Raw genomic sequence first — 23,956 nt, 5'->3', positions numbered from 1 at the left:
TAACTCTTCTTTTTGCCCTCCTCCCCACTACCTCAGAAATGCTTTGATGCTTTTGTAATATTTTGGGAACATCCCTTCATAATTCCATACCATGACTTACCACCACAGTCGACACAGCCTCCCTTGAAGAACCCACCCCATTTTTCATCCAAGTCCCTGGGCTGAGACAAGCCTTTCTGTGTGTGTCGTTTATTTTGCCAGCCCTTCACAGACAACCAAGGAAGAATGAATTCAATAATAGACGCAAAGCATGGATGGTAACACTGCCTCATAAAAAGGCCTGCTTGCTGTTTCTGGGCTTACACAAGCGGTGACATTTCTTGATCTTTCAGACATGAAAAGCTGCCTTCTAACAATATGACACCATGGTCTTAGGGCTTATCCATTCCTAACTTTCCTCCGCTCTTTCCAGGCATGGTCCATGATTTAAAGTTCCATGTCTAAGCACCTTTTCTGTTGTTGCTCTGGAGCTTTTCTCACAAAAGCCCACTCTTTTAGAGCTCAGTTGGAGCAAACATCAATCCACAGAAAATGCTAATTGATGTTTGCTCTGATTCAGCTTCAAAGAGTGGGGTTTTTGCAGGGCAAAAAAATCCCCAAATGCTTCGACACTGAGCATCCAAGCAGAGACTATTACCTGGAAAGAGTGTGGCAAAAGACTAGTGTGGATAAGCCCTTAATACTAGCCAAACAACATAAAGGTTAAAATACCCAATAGATTACTCCAACTCCAACTTGAAAAGGAAACGAGCTCTGACTGATTAGTGCTAGCCATCTAGGTTCTCTTGCAACCTTTAGTGTTCCGAGTACAATCCCTTTCCTACAATTTTTCTATTAATAGTGGGCAAGAGGATGTTTTACACATCTGTGGTTTCTTCTTTAACCACAGCTAAAGTCCAATTTGACAGCCAGGATACAGCATACACTGACACTTTCCCCTCTGATTAGGGGTGGACTTTGGTTTTTCAAATTTCAGTGGTGCCCTGTGAGGGGCCAAAATTTGCACCCCTACCTCTCACCCTCTGTTCTGCTCAATTTCCTGTCTTCCCTGTGGTGCCCCCTTTGCTCAGCACCCAGTGCAGCAGAACTGGTTCCACTGCCCTAAATTTGCCTCTGCTCTCATCCATGAATTAGAAATGCTTTGGAGCAGCAGTACATACCCTCTAACATGCAGTGTCCATTAGCAGGGTGAAACCTGACAACCTTTTGGGTCTATGCCTCTTAAATACTGTAACTACCATATTTTTCGCTCTATAAGACACACCAGACCACAAGACTCACCTAGTTTTTGGAGGAGGAAAACAAGAAAAAAAAAATATTCTGAATCTCAGAAGCCACAACAGCAAGAGGGATCACTGTGCAGTGAAAGCAGCAATCCCTCTTGCTGTTCTGGCTTCTGGGATAGCCGTGCAGCCTGCATTCGCCCCATAAGACGCACACACATTTCTCCTTACTTTTTAGGAGGGAAAAAGTGAGTCTTATAGAGCAAAAAATACGGTGGTTTTTTTGGTCACAATCTACCTTGAGGCCTGAATTAATACTTGGGGGGGGGGAAATAAAAAACTCATCTACATGTACAGTGGTACCTCAGGTTACATATGCTTCAGGTTACATACGCTTCAGGTTACACACTCTGCTAACCCAGAAATAGTGCTTCAGGTTAAGAACTTTGCTTCAGGATAAGAACAGAAATCGGGCTCTGGCGGTGCGGCAGCAGCGGGAGGCCCCATTAGCTAAAGTGGTTCTTCAGGTTAAGTGGGAGAAGCAACAAGAGGAACAGCCATTTTAGATCTGGTCCTAACCAATGTTGATGACCTGGTTAGTGGGGTAGAAGTGGAAGGATCATTAGGCGCGAGTGATCATGCTCTTCTGAAGTTTACTATACAGCGGAAAGGAGCAGCCAAGCATACTAGGACTCAATTTCTTGACTTTAAGAAAGCCGACTTCATAAAACTTAGGGAAGTGCTGGGTGAGATCCCATGGACAACAATACTAAAAGGAAAGGGAGTTCATGATGGCTGGGAGTTTGTTAAGAGGGAGATACTAAAAGCACAACGTCAGGCAATACCAATGAGACGGAAACATGGAAGGTGCCTAAAGAAGCCAGGGTGGCTATCTAAAGAACTTTTAACTGAATTAAGATTAAAAAAGGATGTGTACAAAAAATGGAAAAGGGGGGAAACCACCAAAGAGGAATTCAAACAAATAGCCAGCACGTGTAGACACAAAGTCAGAAAAGCTAAAGCACAGAATGAACTCAGGCTTGCTAGAGAGGTTAAAAGCAACAAAAAAGGCTTTTATGGGTATGTTCGTAGCAAAAGGAAGAACAAAGAAACAATGGGGTCACTCAGAGGAGAAGATGGTGAAATGCAAACAGGGGACACAGAAAGGGCTGAACTACTCAATGCCTTCTTTGCCTCAGTCTTCTCCGATAAAGAAAACAATGCCCGACCTGAAGAATTTGGAGCAAATGATTCAGCAAAGGAAACACAGCCCAGAATAACTAAGGAGATAGTACAAGAATATTTGGCTAGTTTAGATGTATTCAAGTCTCCAGGGCCAGATGAACTGCATCCAAGAGTATTAAAAGAACTGGCAGATGTGATCTCAGAACCACTGGCAGTCATCTTTGAGAATTCCTGGAGAACAGGCGAAGTCCCGGCAGACTGGAGGAGGGCAAATGTTGTCCCTATTTTCAAAAAGGGGAAAAGAGAGGACCCAAATAATTACCGCCCAGTCAGTCTGACATCAATAGCAGGGAAGATTCTGGAGCAGATCATTAAGCAAACAGTCTGTGAGCACCTAGAAAGGAATGGTGTGATCACCAATAGTCAGCATGGATTTCTGAAAAATAAGTCATGTCAGACTAACCTGATCTCGTTTTTTGACAGAATTACAAGCCTGGTAGATGAAGGGAACGCAGTGGATGTAGCCTACTTTGATTTCAGCAAGGCATTTGACAAGGTGCCCCATGATATTTTTGTAAAGAAGCTGGTAAAATGCGGTCTTGACTATGCTACCACTCAGTGGATTTGTAACTGGCTGACTGACCGAACCCAAAGGGTGCTCATCAATGGTTCCTCTTCATCCTGGAGAAGAGTGACTAGTGGGGTGCCACAGGGTTCTGTCTTGGGCCCGGTCTTATTCAACATCTTTATCAACGACTTGGATGATGGACTCAAGGGCATCCTGATCAAATTTGCAGATGACACCAAACTGGGAGGGGTGGCTAACACCCCAGAGGACAGGATCACACTTCAAAATGACCTTGACAGATTAGAGAACTGGGCAAAAACAAACAAGATGAATTTTAACAGGGAGAAATGTAAAGTATTGCACTTGGGCAAAAAAAATGAGAGGCACAAATACAAGATGGGGGACACCTGGCTTGAGAGCAGTACATGTGAAAAGGATCTAGGAGTCTTGGTTGACCACAAACTTGACATGAGCCAACAGTGTGACGCGGCAGCTAAAAAAGCCAATGCAATTCTGGGCTGCATCAATAGGAGTATAGCATCTAGATCAAGGGAAGTAATAGTGCCACTGTATTCTGCTCTGGTCAGACCTCACCTGGAGTACTGTGTCCAGTTCTGGGCACCACAATTCAAGAAGGACACTGACAAACTGGAACGTGTCCAGAGGAGGGCAACCAAAATGGTCAAAGGCCTGGAAACGATGCCTTATGAGGAACGGCTAAGGGAGCTGGGCATGTTTAGCCTGGAGAAGAGGAGGTTAAGGGGTGATATGATAGCCATGTTCAAATATATAAAAGGATGTCACATAGAGGAGGGAGAAAGGTTGTTTTCTGCTGCTCCAGAGAAGCGGACACGGAGCAATGGATCCAAACTACAAGAAAGAAGATTCCACCTAAACATTAGGAAGAACTTCCTGACAGTAAGAGCTGTTCGACAGTGGAATTTGCTGCCAAGGAGTGTGGTGGAGTCTCCTACTTTGGAGGTCTTTAAGCAGAGGCTTGACAACCATATGTCAGGAGTGCTCTGATGGTGTTTCCTGCTTGGCAGGGGGTTGGACTCGATGGCCCTTGTGGTCTCTTCCAACTCTATGATTCTATGATTCTATGATTCTATGATTCTATGATTCTATGATTCTAAGAGTTTCAGGTTAAGAACAGACCTCCGGAAGAATTTAAGTACTTAACCAGAGGTACCACTGTACTACAAACTTTCAAGGGTTTGACAAAGAATCTTACAGGAGGGAATTCAGTAGCAGGACAAAACTTACTGCATATACATTATAGATAACAGGAACGAGCCTAGATAATTTAAAAATTATTATTAAACTTTCTCTTAAATTAGGATTCCTACCCCTGTATTTAATCCCTGTTGACCTTTGTTGAAGTGGATGTTTTTCTCTTGTGTTTTATAGTGGAGCAGGATAGCCAGTTGTTAGCCTTCTACACATACAAACTAGATGCTAAACTATATTAAGACTTTTCAGAACTAGTTTTAAGGAACATCTGGCAAGTGAAAGCTATGGATATGGAATATTTAAATGGAGAGGCTCCTATTTATAAATTAAAAGATCCACCAGAACATCTGCTAACAAGTGGTCTCCTGGAGCTCATCTGCCACCCACAGTTTTTCATCACCACTGATAAACATGTGCATGGATCATATGCAGAGGCTACCCTTCCTTTGAGGTGCTCAATGAACATGTGGTCAAGCATAGTGTAAACATGCTCTTCTCAGGCAGCAAACTACAAGTGCTTGCAAAGTTCGTGCTTTTGCAGGCCCACAAAATTAGCAGTACATCAGCTCACAGGAGATGGTGGTTGTGTAGTCATTGTTTGCCTTGTCTGTTTAATCTACACTAAATGTTTAAAAAAGATAGCGGCCTTGTAAATTGGACACATAGAGAAGAGAATTGCTACCAATGGAATTCCAATATTTCCAATATGGCCATGGAAAGGCCATAGCTCAGTGGTAGAGTATCTGTTTTGCCTGCAGAAGTTTCCAGGTTTGATCCCCAGCATCTCCCTAGATATAAAGGTCACCTGCAGAGGAAGTGTGGAAATGCCTCACACATCTTCCTCGTGGCTCACCATGGTATATAATAGTTAGCATCAAGATATAGAAGCTGAGCTCCAAATCGTCACAAGAAGCTTACTGAGTGATCTGGGGCAAATTAGCCTCTCACAGCCTCCTCAGGTTGTATTAAGGATAAAAGGTGGGGAAGGATATTGTGCACCATCCTGAACTCAGAGGAAGGATAGAATTAAAACTTTAAAAAGAGATAAATAAATGGCATTTGTCTATGATGTGATCACGAACCCTTCTAGAAGCTGAAGAGGTCATGTAACAATTTAGCTTCTTGCATGCTATAGCTGTTCAGTAGGCAAAGCACCCTCAGGAACATGCTAGCACTCTTTAGCCTGGCAGGGAATGGCTCTCTTTAAAAGGCTGCTAAACCTGGCACTTGGAGCCCAGAAACTGAGAGCTTATGAGAGATGAACTCAACCAGACTTCAGAACTTGAAAAGGGTTTCCTGACTGCACTGTGTCCTGACACAGAAGTTCAATGGAAAGGACTCATGGGAGCTCTTACTTTCTGTCTGTCAACCCCAACGATCAGAGCCAAACACCTCTTCTGTGGAGGAGTCTCTGTGGGTTTGACAACAGATTCATTGGCTTTTATTTCTAAGACTTATAGTCTGTATTCCCAACCCACAGGGTTCGTATAGTGACTTACAGTCAATTAAAATGGAAGTCTATATAATAAAAAAGGGGTTTTATTATAAAACCTGTGGCCCTCCAGATGTTGCCAGACTACAGATTCCTTCTTGCCTGTCTGTGGGCAGGAATGCTGCCTGGGGCTGGGGGGGGGGGTAGGACCAGGTGTTCTCCATCCATGCAATTAAAAAACCCCATATAGAATACACATTCAAACACATTTTTAAAAAAGATCCTGTAGAGGTCTATAAATGAATTTGATCAAGCATAAATTAGCCTACACCAATATAAAGATTATAACCATCTTCCATAAACTGAGAAATGAGTCAGCCTGGTAATCCTGGGCAATTAGTTCCTTAAAGAGGGGACCATTATAGAGAAGCCCCTGGAGAGCAGCCTGGGGAAGACTCCTCCCTGCACAACATCCTCATTACAATCACATTGTCCACAGCTTGCCAAGTGGACTGCGGTGGAGTGTGAGGAGTGCAGTTGACATGACAAGGATGGCATGTGGTCTTGGGGGAATGCAAGATTAGCAGTGAGGCAGCAAAAATTGGTGGTGGTTGGCATCTTTTGGTGTCCCATGTGGTCCTCAGTGAAAGCCTCTGGGCCCTGAGCCACAACTTGCTCACAGGTACCTTATTTTCATGTTCTGTTGTAAACTCAGATGGAAAAAAGTAATCCTACTTATTTCACATTTTCCTGTGTGGTGTCAAATAGGCTTAACAATGGTAAAAAGAGAAATATTAACGGAGCATGAAAATTTGCTATGCAGACTGAATATAATGTCATGCTATGGGCGTGAGCGCTAAATTCCTTGCCTCTACTTTAATAATGCAAAGCCTAAGTAGCAGGACTTGAACCCCTGTGAGATTTTTAAAAAATAAAAAATGGCTTCCTCTCCTAGCTGGCTGATCATATGAAAATGCATAAAGAACACATGTTCGGAGGGTTCAATTAATATATCCTGCACACTCTGACCAGACAACTAATCCAAAAAGCTCTACTAAAGCCATCAAGGGAAGGAGAGGATGCTGGCAGAAACAATGATTTCCTCACAGACACTGTTGAGTTATGCCGTGCCGTTATTTTACTTGCACGTCTTGCCTGCATTTATCATATTTATCAGGAAGCTGGGGATGTCAAGAGCAGATGTTGGACCAGTTGCACAGGTGCAGACTCGCGGGCTTGGGCAAGGCTCTGCTGATACAGCGGAAAGGTGGATGTGAGCCTCCACTATTAGCTGATTTATGCCTGGAGCTTCTTGCCAGATGCGGAAGAAGAAATACATGGGAACGTAATTTAGAGACTCCTCACAAGATTACATAATGCAGCTTGGCTACCTTGAGCACTTGGCGACGCCCCTTTTCCTCGCACAACTGGGTTGCTTGAAGAGCGATAAAAGTATTAGGCTTCCTCCCTTTTTCAAATGGCATCTTCATGATTGTGAGAATGAAACCCAGGTGTGATGTTTATTCCAGATATATTAATTTGGAATAAAACCAATAGTCACCTGAAACTGAGGTTTCATTCAGCCATTCAAACAAAGTGAAGACTGTTATAAATTCTAAGGTGAGAGCAAGCGCAACACTCTTAAACAACAGAGACTGCTATTTTATACATGCCATGAGGTAAATTGCAACCTGATAGCCTATCACATTCAACCGCGATGCAGCAAAGGATGGTTGCTGATGCTTTGGGGTGCCCATCTAAATCCTGTCACAAAACCCAGCCTCTTTCACATTAACTCAGTATCAGATAATGCTCTGAGCATGGACAGCATTCTCATGCTACTTCTAGGGAAGGATAATTTATATGGTATTCTTTCAGACTTCTATAGGTGGGAAAGACCTGTAAAAGCTTGAAAATACAAGGCATGTAGCAACCTGCTTTGAACTGAAGAGGCACCTGGTCAGATTATTGGGGAAATGGGACAGCCATGCCCCAAACCATACAAATGAGGGCACCAGGTTGGGAAAGACTATATTACATCAATCAACGTTTCAGAAGGAGGACACAGTTTCTAAAGCCTTTGAAGTCAGTGTTAGCCTATGAACTGTGGCTGAGCATTCTCAAGGTTGACCAAGTTTCAGGGTGGCTTCCAAAGGCAGATACCATTCAGATGGCATAATCACTCTCCCAGGGGTCCAGAGAAGCCTGGCCCACTTCCAGCATTTAAAGCCGCTGGTCATAAGAAAAAATTTAAATGACAGCAGCCAAAAGCAAAATAAGGTATCCAAAATAGAGTGAGGCATAATTTGAATACATCTTTTATTTAATGAACACTTATGTAGCTGAGATACGTTTTGGTCTGCAATATACGGAGCTGAATGGCTTCCCTGACCACCACCACCTTGCCTCTGATTGGCTGCCTGACATAAAACTGGCATGTCTCAGCTCCAATGCCACTCACACACAATATCTTCCATTTTTGCATAACTGGCTCCCTTCTTTTATACCTTTGTGCCATTTCCAACCTTTTAAATAAGATATTAGTTTACCAAACAAGGAGCTTGTAGGTGCCTCAAGACCTCTGTGGGGGAAGGTTAGATGGCCAATAATAATAATAAATCTGATTCTTATTCTTTATTTCTACTGTTCTCATGTATACCACTTAAGAGTTTTATTATATTAAGCAACATTTAACTCTATATACATTAACAAAAGTACCTATGCCTCTTCTGAAGAAATGCAGCCTCTCCATTCATTAAGATAGGCACTATATTTTGGTACTGTGTTGAAATGCAATGGAAACAATGGGCATTTATTCATTTCAGGGGCAGTTAAATGAAATTAAACATCATTGTGACTGACAGCATTCTGTTTTGCATCACTACATTGCCGACAAGGAAAGGGCAAGTGCCTGAAATTCCAGCACAATTGATAAGGATTGCTAACAATGGCTATAATTAGTGCATTTTATTGCACTTGACTGCCTTCACCATTGGGGTGGAGTGTTTCTCCTCCTTGCTTTCTCTCTCTTACACTGTTAACATTGAGGCCGAAAGAGCTATCATATCTAAAAGAAACTGATAGTTGCTTATGTTTTGTTGTCTTTCGGGACTGAGTATCCACTGTCAGCATGCCACATAAATGCCATTCTTGGTACTATTATTTTCCATTCAAGTACAACTTGGTTTGCCTTCCACATATATAGAAAGCACACACACTGTGGGGGAGGCAAAGATGCCAAGGAAAATGTTCTCAAACTGATGAAACATGAGGGCAAAACTCAGTCAATAGAAAATGGGAAGAGAGGTCAAAGATTATCTTTCATAACACAGGGCTTGTCCACAAAACCAGTTATCTCTGCAGAGCAACTGAATAATGCTATTTGTTCTTAGTTGAAAGCCCATAATCTTATCTTTCTCCTTCTCTTTCCCCTGATTGCTTGTTTTCTCTGTACCCTGATTTCACTCATAATCACTTAAAAGGTCTGATCAACTTTATTCCCTACTTCTGCACTACAGCAGGAAAAAGCACCATCTGGAAACGGTGTCAGAAAAGTGCTTCAGATGTTGGAAATCCCTGAGCAAGCCCTTGTAGACTCACCCATCTTCTATCCGAACCCAGAGGTCATTGAATTGTCTTTGGCGATGGTTTTTATACTGCTTCTTGTGCCATTTCTTCTGCCGCCCAAACTCTTCCAGCTGACTGATGCTGTCTGGCAGTAGAAGATGTGGAGGAAGACTGTCTTCTTCACTGGACTGAGGAGGCACTGAAGATGATGATGGTGGCACAGGGTCAAAAAAATGGATAGCAGGTGTGGCTGTTGCAGAGGATCCTCTAGAGGGTGCATTGATGTTTGTTCTGGGGATGCAAAACAAGCTTATCAAGAAGTGATTTGTGGCTGTGCTAGAAAAATCAAGATCTGAAACAACTGGGTTGAACTTAATTCACACAATGCCACGATTAGGCACAACAGATAGCACACAATACAGTCATACCTTGGGATAAATATGCTTCAGGATAAGTATTTTCAGGTTGCGCTCCGCGGCAACCCGGAAGTAACAGAGCGTGTAACTTCCGGGTTTCACCACTCGCGCATGCACAGATGGTCAAAATGACATCACACGCATGTGCGGAGGAAGTGAAATGTGACCTGCAGATGCGCAGTCGCATTTTTTGTTCTATTCAGGATGCGAACAGGGCTCTGGAACGGATCCTGTTCACATCCCGAGGTACGCAATATTGGTGGTGTAAATATTAGCAGTGCAAAGGTGGCTGAAGTCTTATGTTGTGCCTTCCATGGGAAGGAAGATCAAGAGCCACAAAAGTTGTGGATCTGCCTCCTTATTTTATTCGGAGCACACAAGTCAGACATCAGCAAGCCTGTCCTGGGCAAACAAACCTGATCTGGGGAAGTGAATGAGAGCCTGAAGCTGAAGAATGAATAAACTGCTACAGTGAAATCTTTTTCTTTGGAATTTTTTGGGAAACCAACTACTTTGAGCAATGGACTTTCACTCACAATCTTATCCCTTCTTACCTCCCCACTGCAGCCCTCTGTGTGCTTACAAAATCTGTTCTAGACTAGAGGGTTGGAGGAATCTTCCAGAGCACAGGGAGGGATGAGGGAGCTACAGAGTGGAGAAGAACAAGTAGGATCTCCTTGTTCTTAGAATCATATAATTGTAGTTTTGGCAGGGGCCGCAAAGGTCATCAAGTCCAATTCCTTGCAATGCAGGAATCTTTTGCCCAACGTGGGGCTTGAACCCTGAGACCCTGAGATTAACAGCCTCATGCTCTACTGACTGAACTTTCCCAGCAGGATTCCCCAGGTACAATGCTGCATCTCACACTAACTTTGCACAGGCACTCAGTAAGGATGCTTCCGGTTTCTGTTTGGGAGAAAGAGGTTAGATTCACATAACCATATTGTTCCTTCCAAGTCTATGATGGTCTTATCTTTGAAGAAGTAGAGTTTCATTTTAGTTTCATTAAATTTTTGATAATAGTACAAAACATATAACGTGGCAGCTTTGGGCCTTGTGCCATCATTTTGCTACTGCATCAGAAGCAATGCCAAACATGAGCTAATATCACTTTATTCCCATAAATTCCACAATGGGAATATTTGTCAATTCAAGAATTCTACCCTTCTTTACATATAACTTTCATCCTCTGCCCACAGACCACAAAGGCATCTGTCTTGTTGTATGCAAACCATGTAAGTATGGAAAAGCTTTCAACATACATAATTATTTGCCATTTTATATCCCCCTCCCAAGTATTTGGCTGCAATTGTTAAGGTTTTGGTGACAAATGCTTGTACATCTCATCACCTGAAACTGCCACACTCCAGCTGTGTAGAAAGGAAAGCATATATAATATACATAGGGTCTTGTGGCTTCCATTTAGGAGACACTAACATATGTGATGATGTAGTAGTAGTAGTAGTAAGAATACCTTAATATATTCAATGGCAATATGTCTTTGATCTGTCACCCTACTGAGGAGAACCACATAAACTGTGAGATGTGTAATCTTCTTCATTTTATCTTAGGACTCAAATGTCTCAGCAAAAGGAAGAGAGGAGGTGGAGATATTTGTTGCAATCATTGGCATTTCACTCATATGGGTTAAGCTTATGCTTGAAACATGTAGCAGTGGGTAGCAGAGGGTTCCTCTTAGCTGGTTCGCACATGCCATAGAACTGGCTACAGTCCATTGACTGTACAGGGGTCCCTCACAAGACGAAATTAATCCATTCCGCGAGTCTCTTCGTCTAGCGGTTTCTTCGTCTTGTGAAGCACCCTATTAGCGGCTTAGCGGATTAGTGCTATTAGCGGTTTAGCGGCTATTAAAGGCTTAGTGGCTTAGCTGCTAAAAGGCTATTAAAGGCTTAGCGGCTTAGAAAAAGGGGGGAGCGAAAAAAAATCTCAAGACTCGCAAGACATTTTCGTCTTGCGAAGCAAGCCCATAGGGAAATTCATCCTGCGAAGCGCATTGAAAAACAGAAAACCCTTTCGTCTAGCGGGTTTTCCGTCTTGCAAGGCATTCGTCTTGCGGGGCACCACTGTAGTGTGCAGCCACCGTCCCACAGTCATCTATGCCTCCTCTTCAAAATTTGTGCTATTTGAGGACTATACTCATTTTGGAAGGAAGTTATATTTATTGGGAATACTTAAAACAACAAGAACAACAACAAGTAGAACAATAAGAACAACAACAGGAAAGGAGAAATAGCTTCCATTGTTTCTCAGGAACCATGTTTCATAATCTTTGCCCCTGAAATAAAGCCATTTCATTTCTCTTACCGTCAAGAAAACCCCATTATGCAATAAATGAAACTCTGAGAAAATGAAAACCACTTGCGGTGTCCTTCCCCAGAGCATATTATGTCACTCAGGAAACATCCTCATTGGCGTGTATGGTTTTTTCATTGAAAGTTTGCTTGTTTGATTGGAAGTGCTTCTTGTGTGTGTGTGTTTCTTTGTGGCTGATTAGCTGTTTTCCCTGTGTAAAGGTCAGAGGGGGCAGGGTTTCTGTTGAGGCAGGGGATTAGCTGTGGGAGGAGCTTATCAGAGTTTGCAGGGCATCAGTTGAAGAAGGAGCAAAAAGGGTTTTCTTGTATGTGTGTGTGTGTTTCTTTGTGGCTGATTAGCTGTTTTCCCTGTGTAAAGGTCAGAGGGGGCAGGGTTTCTGTTGAGGCAGGGGATTAGCTGTGGGAGGAGCTTATCAGAGTTTGCAGGGCATCAGTTGAAGGAGCAAAAAGGGTTTTCTTGTGTGTGTGTGTTTCTTTGTGGCTGATTAGCTGTTTTCCCTGTGTAAAGGTCAGAGGGGGCAGGGTTTCTGTTGAGGCAGTGGATTAGCTGTGGGAGGAGCTTATCAGAGTTTGCAGGGCAGCGGCGCGCGCCTAGCGGCGCACGCAGTTAGATCCATCTTTTAGATTTAGGGGAGCTAGTCTCAAACGTTTGTTGGGGGAGATATAGGTGTTTTTTTGTGGGGGGGAAGTTATTTGTCCTGTATTCAAGCTTTTTATGATGGAGGACCTCTGTAGCCAACCCCAACGACACGATCTCAAGATGGAAGGGGAGGGAACAGCTGCAGTCGCCTGCGATTCCTGCGCAATGTTTGCCATCTTGCCAAAGGTTGCAGGCAGCTTTACCTGCAGCAATTGCATGTTGATTGCCCTCTTAAAAGACAAAGTCCAGCAACTGGAGGAACGTGTAGCTACGCTCCAAAGAATTAGAGAGCTGGAGCTCTTCTTGGAAGCAACAGAGCACACCGTCTCCACCAAGGAGGAGACAGGGGACTCCCCTGAGAAGGAGTCTAGTTCACCAACACAGGAGCCAGATATATGGAGAAACGTGACTCAAAGAAGTAGGAGGCCCAGGGTTCACTCTGATTGCTTAGAAATACACAATCGCTTTAAGGTCCTCTCCCCTAGCATGGAAGACGAAGAGCAGACTCCATTTGAGGATCTCTCCCTCATTACAGTCGATCAGGTATATGAAGACGAGCAGCAAAGTCAGTCCTCAGGGAATGTGCAGGCGACCTTGGAACGGACAACTCACGGAAGAACCCCACCAAACCCAAGAGGAGGCGTGTAGTGGTGATAGGGGATTCCCTACTGAGGGGAACAGAAGCAGTGATCTGTGGGCCTGACAAGATGTCTCGGGAAGTGTGCTGTCTCCCCGGGGCTAAGATCCAAGATGTAACTGAACGACTGCAAGGAATCATAAAACCCACTGACAAATACCCTTTCCTCTTGGTTCATGTGGGAACCAATGACACTGCAAGCAATAGCCTCCAGAAGATCAAAAGAGACTACGAGGCTCTCGGCAGGAAATTGAAGCAACTAAATGCACAAATTGTCATCTCATCTGTCCTCCCAGTTGAACGACGTGACCCAGGGAGAGAGGGGAAAATAGTGGAAGTGAACAGCTGGCTTCGCAAATGGTGTAAACAGGAACGGTTTGGATTCTTAGATCACGGACTGCAGTTTCTTGAAGATGGACTTCTGGCAAGTGATGGGCTGCACCTCACAACGGTTGGGAGAAATGTTTTTGCCAAAAATCTCAGAAACCTTATCAGGAGGGCTTTAAACTGACTAATGTGGGGGAGGGAGACAGTGCTCCTGAAGGTAGGAGTCTATCAATTAATGAAGATGATCATCCAAATGTCATAGACCAAATGGAGCAAACAGCACGCGGACCTAGTGGTGGGAGGAAAAAATCCTTAAATAAGAGACACGGAGGAATGATTAATGGACTTCAATGTCTGTACACTAATGCGCAAAGCATGGGAAATAAACAAGATGAGCTTGAGCTCTTGGTACAGCAAACTAAATATGACATAATAGGCATCACTGAAACCTGGTGGGATAAGTCCCACGATTGGAATGTAATAATGGGGGGATACAATCTATTTCAGAGAAACAGACCAGACAAGAAAGGAGGAGGAGTGGCGTTATATGTCAGGGATGTGTATACCTGTGAAGAGATCCAAGATTTAGATCCTCAAAGCCAAAGTGAGAGCATTTGGGTCAAAATTAAGGGAGAGAAGAATAACAGAGACCTCATTGTGGGAGTTTACTATAGATCCCCAAGCCAAACGGAGGACATAGATGATGCCTTCCTGGAACAGATGGCCAAGCATGCAAAAGGAAGGGAGATAGTAGTAATGGGGGACTTCAATTACCCGGATATTTGTTGGACGTCAAACTCAGCCAAGAGCATAAGATCAAACAGATTCCTCACTGGCCTTGCAGACAACTTCATTGTCCAGAAAGTGGGAGAAGCAACAAGAGGAACAGCCATTTTAGATCTGGTCCTAACCAATGTTGATGACCTGGTTAGTGGGGTAGAAGTGGAAGGATCATTTGGCGCGAGTGATCATGCTCTTCTGAAGTTTACTATACAGCGGAAAGGAGCAGCCAAGCATACTAGGACTCAATTTCTTGACTTTAAGAAAGCCGACTTCATAAAACTTAGGGAAGTGCTGGGTGAGATCCCATGGACAACAATACTAAAAGGAAAGGGAGTTCATGATGGCTGGGAGTTTGTTAAAAGGGAGATACTAAAAGCACAACATCAGGCAATACCAATGAGACGGAAACATGGAAGGTGCCTAAAGAAGCCAGGGTGGCTATCTAAAGAACTTTTAACTGAATTAAGATTAAAAAAGGATGTGTACAAAAAATGGAAAAGGGGGGAAACCACCAAAGAGGAATTCAAACAAATAGCCAGCACGTGTAGACACAAAGTCAGAAAAGCTAAAGCACAGAATGAACTCAGGCTTGCTAGAGAGGTTAAAAGCAACAAAAAAGGCTTTTATGGGTATGTTCGTAGCAAAAGGAAGAACAAAGAAACAGTGGGGTCACTCAGAGGAGAAGATGGTGAAATGCAAACAGGGGACACAGAAAGGGCTGAACTACTCAATGCCTTCTTTGCCTCAGTCTTCTCCGATAAAGAAAACAATGCCCGACCTGAAGAATTTGGAGCAAATGATTCAGCAAAGGAAACACAGCCCAGAATAACTAAGGAGATAGTACAAGAATATTTGGCTAGTTTAGATGTATTCAAGTCTCCAGGGCCAGATGAACTGCATCCAAGAGTATTAAAAGAACTGGCAGATGTGATCTCAGAACCACTGGCAGTCATCTTTGAGAATTCCTGGAGAACAGGCGAAGTCCCGGCAGACTGGAGGAGGGCAAATGTTGTCCCTATTTTCAAAAAGGGGAAAAGAGAGGACCCAAATAATTACCGCCCAGTCAGTCTGACATCAATACCAGGGAAGATTCTGGAGCAGATCATTAAGCAAACAGTCTGTGAGCACCTAGAAAGGAATGCTGTGATCACCAATAGTCAGCATGGATTTCTGAAAAATAAGTCATGTCAGACTAACCTGATCTCGTTTTTGGACAGAATTACAAGCCTGGTAGATGAAGGGAACGCAGTGGATGTAGCCTACCTTGATTTCAGCAAGGCATTTGACAAGGTGCCCCATGATATTCTTGTAAAGAAGCTGGTAAAATGCGGTCTTGACTATGCTACCACTCAGTGGATTTGTAACTGGCTGACTGACCGAACCCAAAGGGTGCTCATCAATGGTTCCTCTTCATCCTGGAGAAGAGTGACTAGTGGGGTGCCACAGGGTTCTGTCTTGGGCCCGGTCTTATTCAACATCTTTATCAACGACTTGGATGATGGACTCAAGGGCATCCTGATCAAATTTGCAGATGACACCAAACTGGGAGGGGTGGCTAACACCCCAGAGGACAGGATCACACTTCAAAACGACCTTGACAGATTAGAGAACTGGGCAAAAACAAACAAGATGAATTTTAACAGGGAGAAATGTAAAGTATTGCACTTGGGCAAAAAAAATGAGAGGCACAAATACAAGATGGGGGACACCTGGCTTGAGAGCAGTACATGTGAAAAGGATCTAGGAGTCTTGGTTGACCACAAACTTGACATGAGCCAACAGTGTGACGCGGCAGCTAAAAAAGCCAATGCAATTCTGGGCTGCATCAATAGGAGTATAGCATCTAGATCAAGGGAAGTAATAGTGCCACTGTATTCTGCTCTGGTCAGACCACACCTGGAGTACTGTGTCCAGTTCTGGGCACCACAATTCAAGAAGGACACTGACAAACTGGAACGTGTCCAGAGGAGGGCAACCAAAATGGTCAAAGGCCTGGAAACGATGCCTTATGAGGAACGGCTAAGGGAGCTGGGCATGTTTAGCCTGGAGAAGAGGAGGTTAAGGGGTGATATGATAGCCATGTTCAAATATATAAAAGGATGTCACATAGAGGAGGGAGAAAGGTTGTTTTCTGCTGCTCCGGAGAAGCGGACACGGAGCAATGGATCCAAACTACAAGAAAGAAGATTCCACCTAAACATTAGGAAGAACTTCCTGACAGTAAGAGCTGTTCGACAGTGGAATTTGCTGCCAAGGAGTGTGGTGGAGTCTCCTACTTTGGAGGTCTTTAAGCAGAGGCTTGACATCCATATGTCAGGAGTGCTCTGATGGTGTTTCCTGCTTGGCAGGGGGTTGGACTCGATGGCCCTTGTGGTCTCTTCCAACTCTATGATTCTATGATTCTATGATTCTATGATCACCATGCCAGCTGCCTGAGATGGTATCTTTGCCATTCATCCACATACTTCCCAATGGCTGAACGACACCCTGTCTCCCCTCTCATTCCAATGGGTTTGGCAACTGCTGCAGACTATAGCTGAAACTATGGGTGGCATTTGGCCTAGATTCTAGCAGTCCTGTTGCTAGTATTTTTCTATGCATTGCTTCATGCCAGGATATTTTGGCAATATCCTCCAGCCGCTTGCTTTCCTGCCTTTGCTAGCTTGTGTATGGTCCACTAATGTTTTTATTTAGTGACTCGACCAGAAGTCTTGTTGGTGTTGAATTAAACTTGCATTTCCAGTCAAACATCTACTTCTAATATTAGCATGCAACACTTCATGTAACTTCTCTGGACACCACCATTAATAAAAGGCCATCTCACCTGTAGTCATTTGATGGTGACGCCCAGAGAAAGGTTTCTAAAGAGGAATAAATTAATAACAAACTAAGATTTCAATCCACAACCCACTTACTTAAAAACAGTCCCATTATAAATTGCTTTTGAGTCTCAAGTCCTTTTATAGCATTGTGGCTAAATGGTCAGTTAGCTACAAGCTGGGATTACAATCCTGACAGCTGTGAGCAGAAAAAGCTGCTATTTTGTGCTTGCCATAGAAGTGTAGAAGACGTAACAACCAGGGAGATGGACAAGAACTTTATGTTCTCTCTTGAAAAAGGACATAACAAGAGAAGAAAGCTTCTGACTCCAACCAGATTCAAGTACTCCCAATGCCACCTAGGGACTAAACTGTATAATAACACTATCCACACAATGCGCTTGCATGAGCCATGTGTACAATTAGCTATATGAAACAAGCTTCCATACATGGAACAGATTATTGGGTTGCAGTTTGATTTTCCTTATGTCAAGGTCTTGGGTAAACAGCTGCTCTGCATTAGAAAGAAGTTCTGTGAATTGTGGCCTACAATTATAGAGTTCTGCATTGACTTTGAAGCAGTCCCATTAAAGTCAGAAATACTGGAGAAAGTGGGTAGTGGGTTGCAGTAGTAGCCCTTGTAGTTGTAATGATTTCAACACATGCTGAACCATTGCTGCTCAGTTTAAAGAGATTAACTTTGGAAGCTGTTCAGACAAATGTGTGAGAGGCTTCTTAGCTTGACGGCATGATAGTATAGGTGGGAGAAGTAAGTGCCGGACAGTCCTGAGTGACTGCAAACAGACCGCAGACGTCAACAGATAAAACCAGCAATCTCTGTAGGCACATGATGCCACTCAATCCTTTTGTAGCCACTTGGGATGGTACAAAGTGTAGCAGCACTTTGTTCCAGATGAATATTACTGGAGGCTGAAAAGTTTCATCCACAAGACACAAGTGCTGAATGAAAGAAAGCAGGATAAGCTCCTTCCACCCTGCATGCTGCTATCACTTGGAGAGATTGATTTTCCCTCACTATGTAATTTGGAGTGGTAAAGAGGTATGATTCGTGTTAGAACCACTCCAGTTATTTAAAGTGGATTACTGCAACACAGGGCTGCATTTGAAAATGGCCCTTTGTGCTTCAGTTAATTCATAGCTGATTCTGAACCTTTAAGGCCCTTCATAGTTTGGGACCAGGATACCTGAAGGATCGCATTTTACCAAGTTTAGTGACTCAGATTGTGAGATCTTCTTCTGAGGCCCTTCTTTGGGTGTCCCTACAAGGTGAGGTGGGTGGCTGTTTGGAAAAGGGCCTTTTAAGTGGTGGCACCCTGGATGTGAAATGTTCTCCCCATAGAGGTTCATCTGATTGCTAATTTGTCCTCATTTCAGTACCAAGTCTTTTCTTCCCCCCATCCCTTCAAAATTTGCTATAGTCTCAAAATTTCTTGAGTTTACTCTTCTTTTTCTGCTTTTCCAGTTTTCTGCTGTTTGTTGTTTTGCTCTGACTGTGTGTTTTTTTTTTTTTAAAAATCTATATAGTAACTTGCCCAGAGAATGTTTTGTTATAGGGCGGCCTATAAAGAAAGGAAGGAACAGACATTGTAGTCCATTTTTTCACAGGTAAAGGTAAAGGTAAAGGTAAAGGGACCCCTGACCATTAGGTCCAGTCACGGATGACTCTGGGGTTGCGGTGCTCATCTCGCTTTACTGGTCGAGGGAGCCAGTGTTTGTCCGCAGACAGCTTCCAGGTCATGTGGCCAGCATGACTAAGCCGCTTCAGGCAAACCAGAGCAGAGGATGGAAACACTGTTTAGCTTCCCGCTAAACTTTTTCTCTACTTGCACTTGACATGCTTGCACTTGCACTTGACATGCTTGCACTTGCACTTGACATGCTTTCGAACTGCTAGGTTGGCAGGAGCATGGACCGAGCAATGGGAGCTCACCCCGTAGTGGGGATTCGGCCTTCTGATTGGCAAGCCCTAGGCTCTATGTCTTAAGAAAATATGCCAAAAAAAGAGAAACAAAACAAATCCGGTCCAAAACCCATCAGTGAGATTTCAGTAACGTCTATACTCATACAGCAAATATTTTTAGCTTCTCTACCCAGCTTTACAAAGGCACTTGGCAGGGACAATTTTACTCTCTACCCTTTTGCAAATGAGTACTAGTAGCATGTGCATGTGCACTTTTTTATTGTGCCAATCACAGATCAGGCAAGAAATTATGAAGAATTGGGTGCAGGAGTATTGCTGTATCTTTCTCATTATCCCTTAATCACTCAGACTGCAATGCATAATATCAACGGGGGTTTCTTTTGTAGATATAAAAACTTATTGGTTAAACCACCAAGATATTACTACCAAATTAGCAGGTTTTCTTAGGAACAAGTAAATGTTCTGGAAATATCTTGCTGGATATGAATGATATCTAATGAAAATCCAGTTCTTCTATCAGTCAAATCAACGGGACATTTCTCAGAGCAACAGGACTAAATGGTTTTTTAAATCTTATTTTAAAGTATGTTGCTAATTCTTTTATCTAAAATTTACCCAGAACAACTACGTTTCTTGACTACGTTTCTTGAAAGTTAATTGGCTATATAAATGCAATAAAATCACAAAGGAAACAATTTTATGAGCAGATGGAAATTCCTTGGAAATCTGGTGTGCATATTTCCAGTGACCAATTTGTAAAGCATTCATTCCTTCTAATCCCACAGATTTGGTTTAAGTTAAGAATTAATTTGTGCACACTCAAGTTGAAATGTTTTGATTTAATCCCCCACCCATCCTAGTTAGAGGCTATTGAAAAACCTGTTGTCATATAAAAACAGGTGGAAGGGTAGAATGGTAGAATAAAAGACTCCATGCCCACAACAAATCATAACATCAAGGCCATGGAGGCTTAACATTTGGCTATGGGCTTTGGTTTCACAAGCTGCACAATAGAGGTTCTCACAGGCCAAGTTATTCAAAGATTAATCAAAATACTTATTCTTGGCAGGCTAAGGAAGCCTTATTTTTCAGATTTAATTAGGATATGGACTGAAAGGTCAGGAGCACCAGATTTGGCTTTCAAAAAACCAAGTTGGCTTTAGGAACAACTGATGCACAATGTCACAGTGAGCCTTGGGGTCCTTTGCTCTGTCCCCTCTTCTCTTTTATGCCCAAAGGTTTTCACTACCCTGCGTTCCTCTTCTTGACATACAATCTCAGGGAACAGTGGTTTAAACTATGCTATGAAAACAAGCCAGAATATGAAATCATGGTTTTGTCTTGGGTTGTTCTCACTAAACACCGGCTCCAACTGAATTATACATTTAAAGCATTATCATGTGATTTTCAATAGCCATGGCTTCCATCAGATAATCCTGGGGACTGCAGTTTGTGAAGAGCCCTGAGAATTATTAGGAAACCCCTATCCCTCACACTGAGCTACAGTTCTCAACCCCTGTTCCCAAGGAACTCTGAGAACAGTGTGTGTGTGTGTGTGTGTGTGTGTCCTAACAACTCTCAGCACACTTAGCAAACTACAGTTCCCAGGATTCTACACAAATTACACTTCCCAAGGGATGCCATGACTGTTAAAAATTACATGATAATGCTTTAAATATATAGGACAGATGGGACCATGGTTTAAACAAATTACAATTCCTAAAATTCATATAATGAGGGGGAACAGCGGTTAGCTTACAAATTAAAAGTTGAAGCTGTCAATCTCCTTGCAATTAAAAAAGAAGAGGAAAGCTGGATGGAGAGAGAGCATAGAAGCCTGTGACCATGGATTCTCATTTTGAATGAGTCCTTCAAATGTTATAGAACTCCTCGAGTGCTTTGATTCAAGGCAACCACAAACATTTTGTATCACTTTTCTCCTCTTTTGCAGGGAGGAAGAGGAGCAAAGTAAAGAAGTTCCACTCTATACAAATTCCAGTGAGCAAATCCAATATAGCAGCTGCTACCCATTTAATCTGAAAGAACCTATCAAAAAGAGCAATTCACTATGCACCTGTGACCAGTGATGACTTTCTATTGTTGCTGAATTCTCAGAATCTACTCTGCTCTTCAGAAGCGTGTCAGTATTGTGTGCCCAACTTAGCTTGGAATGCTGACAATGTTGCATTTCTTCTCCCTTGAATTCCACAATTAATGTTTGCTCCATGAGCTGAATTATTGAGGCAATATCATTACTTGTGATCTTGGAATCTATACAACCATCAGGAAAAACTATTGGGGGGGCATTGTCCCCCCCAAAAAAATCAAGCCAGAATTGGCATCTAAATAAATATGGATATAAGACAAAACAGAACTGGTGATTGAGTCATACTTAACATTGGTTCAAGGCACTGTGACAAAATTAAGCTTCTGTTTTGCTAGTGATAGTCCTCAAGTCAATTGTCTTCAAGAGCCTCCCTTTTTATAGAGCATTTATATACAGTTAGATAACAGCAATTCCCTCACCTCACCGGATCAAAGTTGTGACTGTGTGATTGTGAATTCAGAATAAGTCAATTAGACTTGCTTCCAGACATTAAAATTGGTAGAATTATATAACACATGGATAGGGATGGTTTGCATTTAAATGTGAACCTGTCTAATTCATACTTCCAGAAACAATACAGAAACTGAACCACAGTTATCCTTTGAAATTTACATGTCTCTGAATTTTGTGATACAGTTTTCCATCCAGAAAACAAGTACAAAATACGTACACTGGGGAAAGTACAAACAAAAATGCATGCATTCGTGAAAGAACATGTAAAACTGCATTGTTTGCAAAACTGCAAAGTGGTGTGCATATTGAAAAAGTGTGTGCATTGTATATGAAAATGGGCATGAATTTTCATGCAGGCTAATGAAAAAAATTCAGAGACTGATGTGGAAATGGACTTAAGATTGGAAAAATGAGAAACTGAGAGAAAATGACCGTTGAAAGATAGAAGAAAACTTTACTTTTTTGATCCTATGTCATTCTGAAAAACAACTTCTTATGACTATTCTATAATCTAGTGTTTATGTAATGTCCTATGTTTTTGCAAACACTGCATTATTGAAAATGTAATAGATTTGCTTATTCACAGGAAAAGGGGGGAAATAAAGACAAATGAAGCTTACTTTTCTATTGGTTGTCCTGCAGGAATATGCTTTACTTCAAACCCAGCTTGCTTCAGCACATCGATAACAGTATTGTTGCCCAAGAAGTGACCTAAAAGTGGACAAATAGAAAAGTCATTCAGAAACCTGATGAAAAACTTTTTATTTATCGCTGGACCTGTATCACAATATATTCAAGAGGTTCAGGGTAGATAACAAAGTCAACAGATTAGCTAAAGAACAATTCAGTAGCATGATTCCACACCAGAACTTCATTGTTCTGGGATCTGGCCCAGGTTCATGCATTTAAAAGTTCCTGAACGCAGAGCATTCTTACTGCTGCAGCTACAGTGGCGGAAGTAAAGGATAAACTAGATTGCTCACTCATGACACTCAATCCTTTAGAAGCTCTGCTTACAGTTTCTATCCCTCAGCAATGGCAAAGGATAAGTTCCAGGCCAACTTCATGTGGGAACATTATGAAACATACTAACTAAGATCAAACCTGCAATTATAATTGCAGTGTAGGTGAAGACAAGTAAGGAAAATGCTACTTTTCTTCTATTTCAGGAGACACTACAATCAAACCTAGGTTATCATACAGACACAGGCAGATACTTTCCTCTGTCCTAGTGATCTATACTGGCAACAATTTCTCTGTTATTTGTTGAAAAATCAACCATCACGTCCACCATGCTTCCCTGTCTGCATTTGCCTTATCTGCCCGGATTGATTTTGGAATTGAAACTGCAGATCAGAGAATTAAGCTAAAGTCATCTCACCCAAATTTGACATCACAGTCCAACACTTTTCCTGGAAAAGAACAAACCCTGTGAAGATCCAGATTAATTCATTCCTCTGAGAGGCCCAAGCTCCTCAGTGAGCCACAGGAATTCTCTAGTGTGCAACACTTGTCTTTGTTCTGTTTCTTCATTTTTATGAGAGCTGGATTTTGTTTCAGTAATTAGCAACAATAATAACCAACCTGGTGATCAGGATGTTGTGCATACACAGAATCAAAGAGAGAAGAGCAATTCCTGACTATTCAGTACCAAGACACAGGGTAAAAAGTGATGCCCACCAAACTGTAATTTTTACTCAGTAAAATTAAAAAAACCAAAGTCAATGTGGCTTAACAGCTTAATGAAGATACACAACACTTGCAGTTGCCCAACAGTGAGATAAAATGGGTTCAAAACTCAGCAACAAAATATAATGTGTGATGAAAAACCGAATAAAAAGTGTCTAAATGGCCTGCTACAAATAAACACTTTAAGCTGCCAAATGTATTTCAATCATACGGTTGTCTTCAGTGGCACATACTGAAAAGTAAATTAACAGTTTCAAAGTGGATCAAGTACATATTATCTCAGGCTTGCTTATAATGGGGAGTGCAATCTTGAAAAAGCAAAAAACAAATATGTAATGTTATGTTATATTTGTATCTTACTTGCACCACTCCTTTTTGAAGGCTCTGTATAGGCTTCCTTATCAGACCAGAATGATGGATACAACCAGGGGAAGGAGACGGCAGAAGAAGAATGGAAGAAATTTAAAATCTATCTTAAGGACTATTATAAACTTGATGAATGTTAGAATGTCGAGGTTTTGAGAAAGAAAGGGTTACAGCGATATAAGATTAGACTGAAGGAAAGACTAAGAGGACATATGTTTGACAGAACTATTTAGAGG

At 42.3% G+C, this 23,956-nt stretch overlaps 1 protein-coding gene across 1 annotated transcript in view; it reads right to left on the bottom strand.

Annotated features, from left to right (window-relative positions):
• Nucleotides 1-23,956, bottom strand: part of TRABD2B (TraB domain containing 2B) — a 258,886-nt gene that overhangs the window by 2,051 nt on the left and 232,879 nt on the right. The window contains exons 5-6 of the mRNA XM_082226757.1: nucleotides 22,286-22,376; nucleotides 9,242-9,499 (exon numbers count right to left, since the gene is read on the bottom strand). Of these exons, the coding sequence (XP_082082883.1) occupies nucleotides 9,242-9,499; nucleotides 22,286-22,376 (349 nt within the window). The remainder of the gene's footprint in view (nucleotides 1-9,241; nucleotides 9,500-22,285; nucleotides 22,377-23,956) is intronic.

This window comes from Podarcis vaucheri (assembly GCF_965113315.1).
Source record: "Podarcis vaucheri genome assembly, chromosome: 6".
NCBI classification, from domain to species: Eukaryota; Metazoa; Chordata; class Lepidosauria; order Squamata; family Lacertidae; genus Podarcis; species Podarcis vaucheri.
This window is presented reverse-complemented; position numbering and strand designations above follow the sequence as displayed.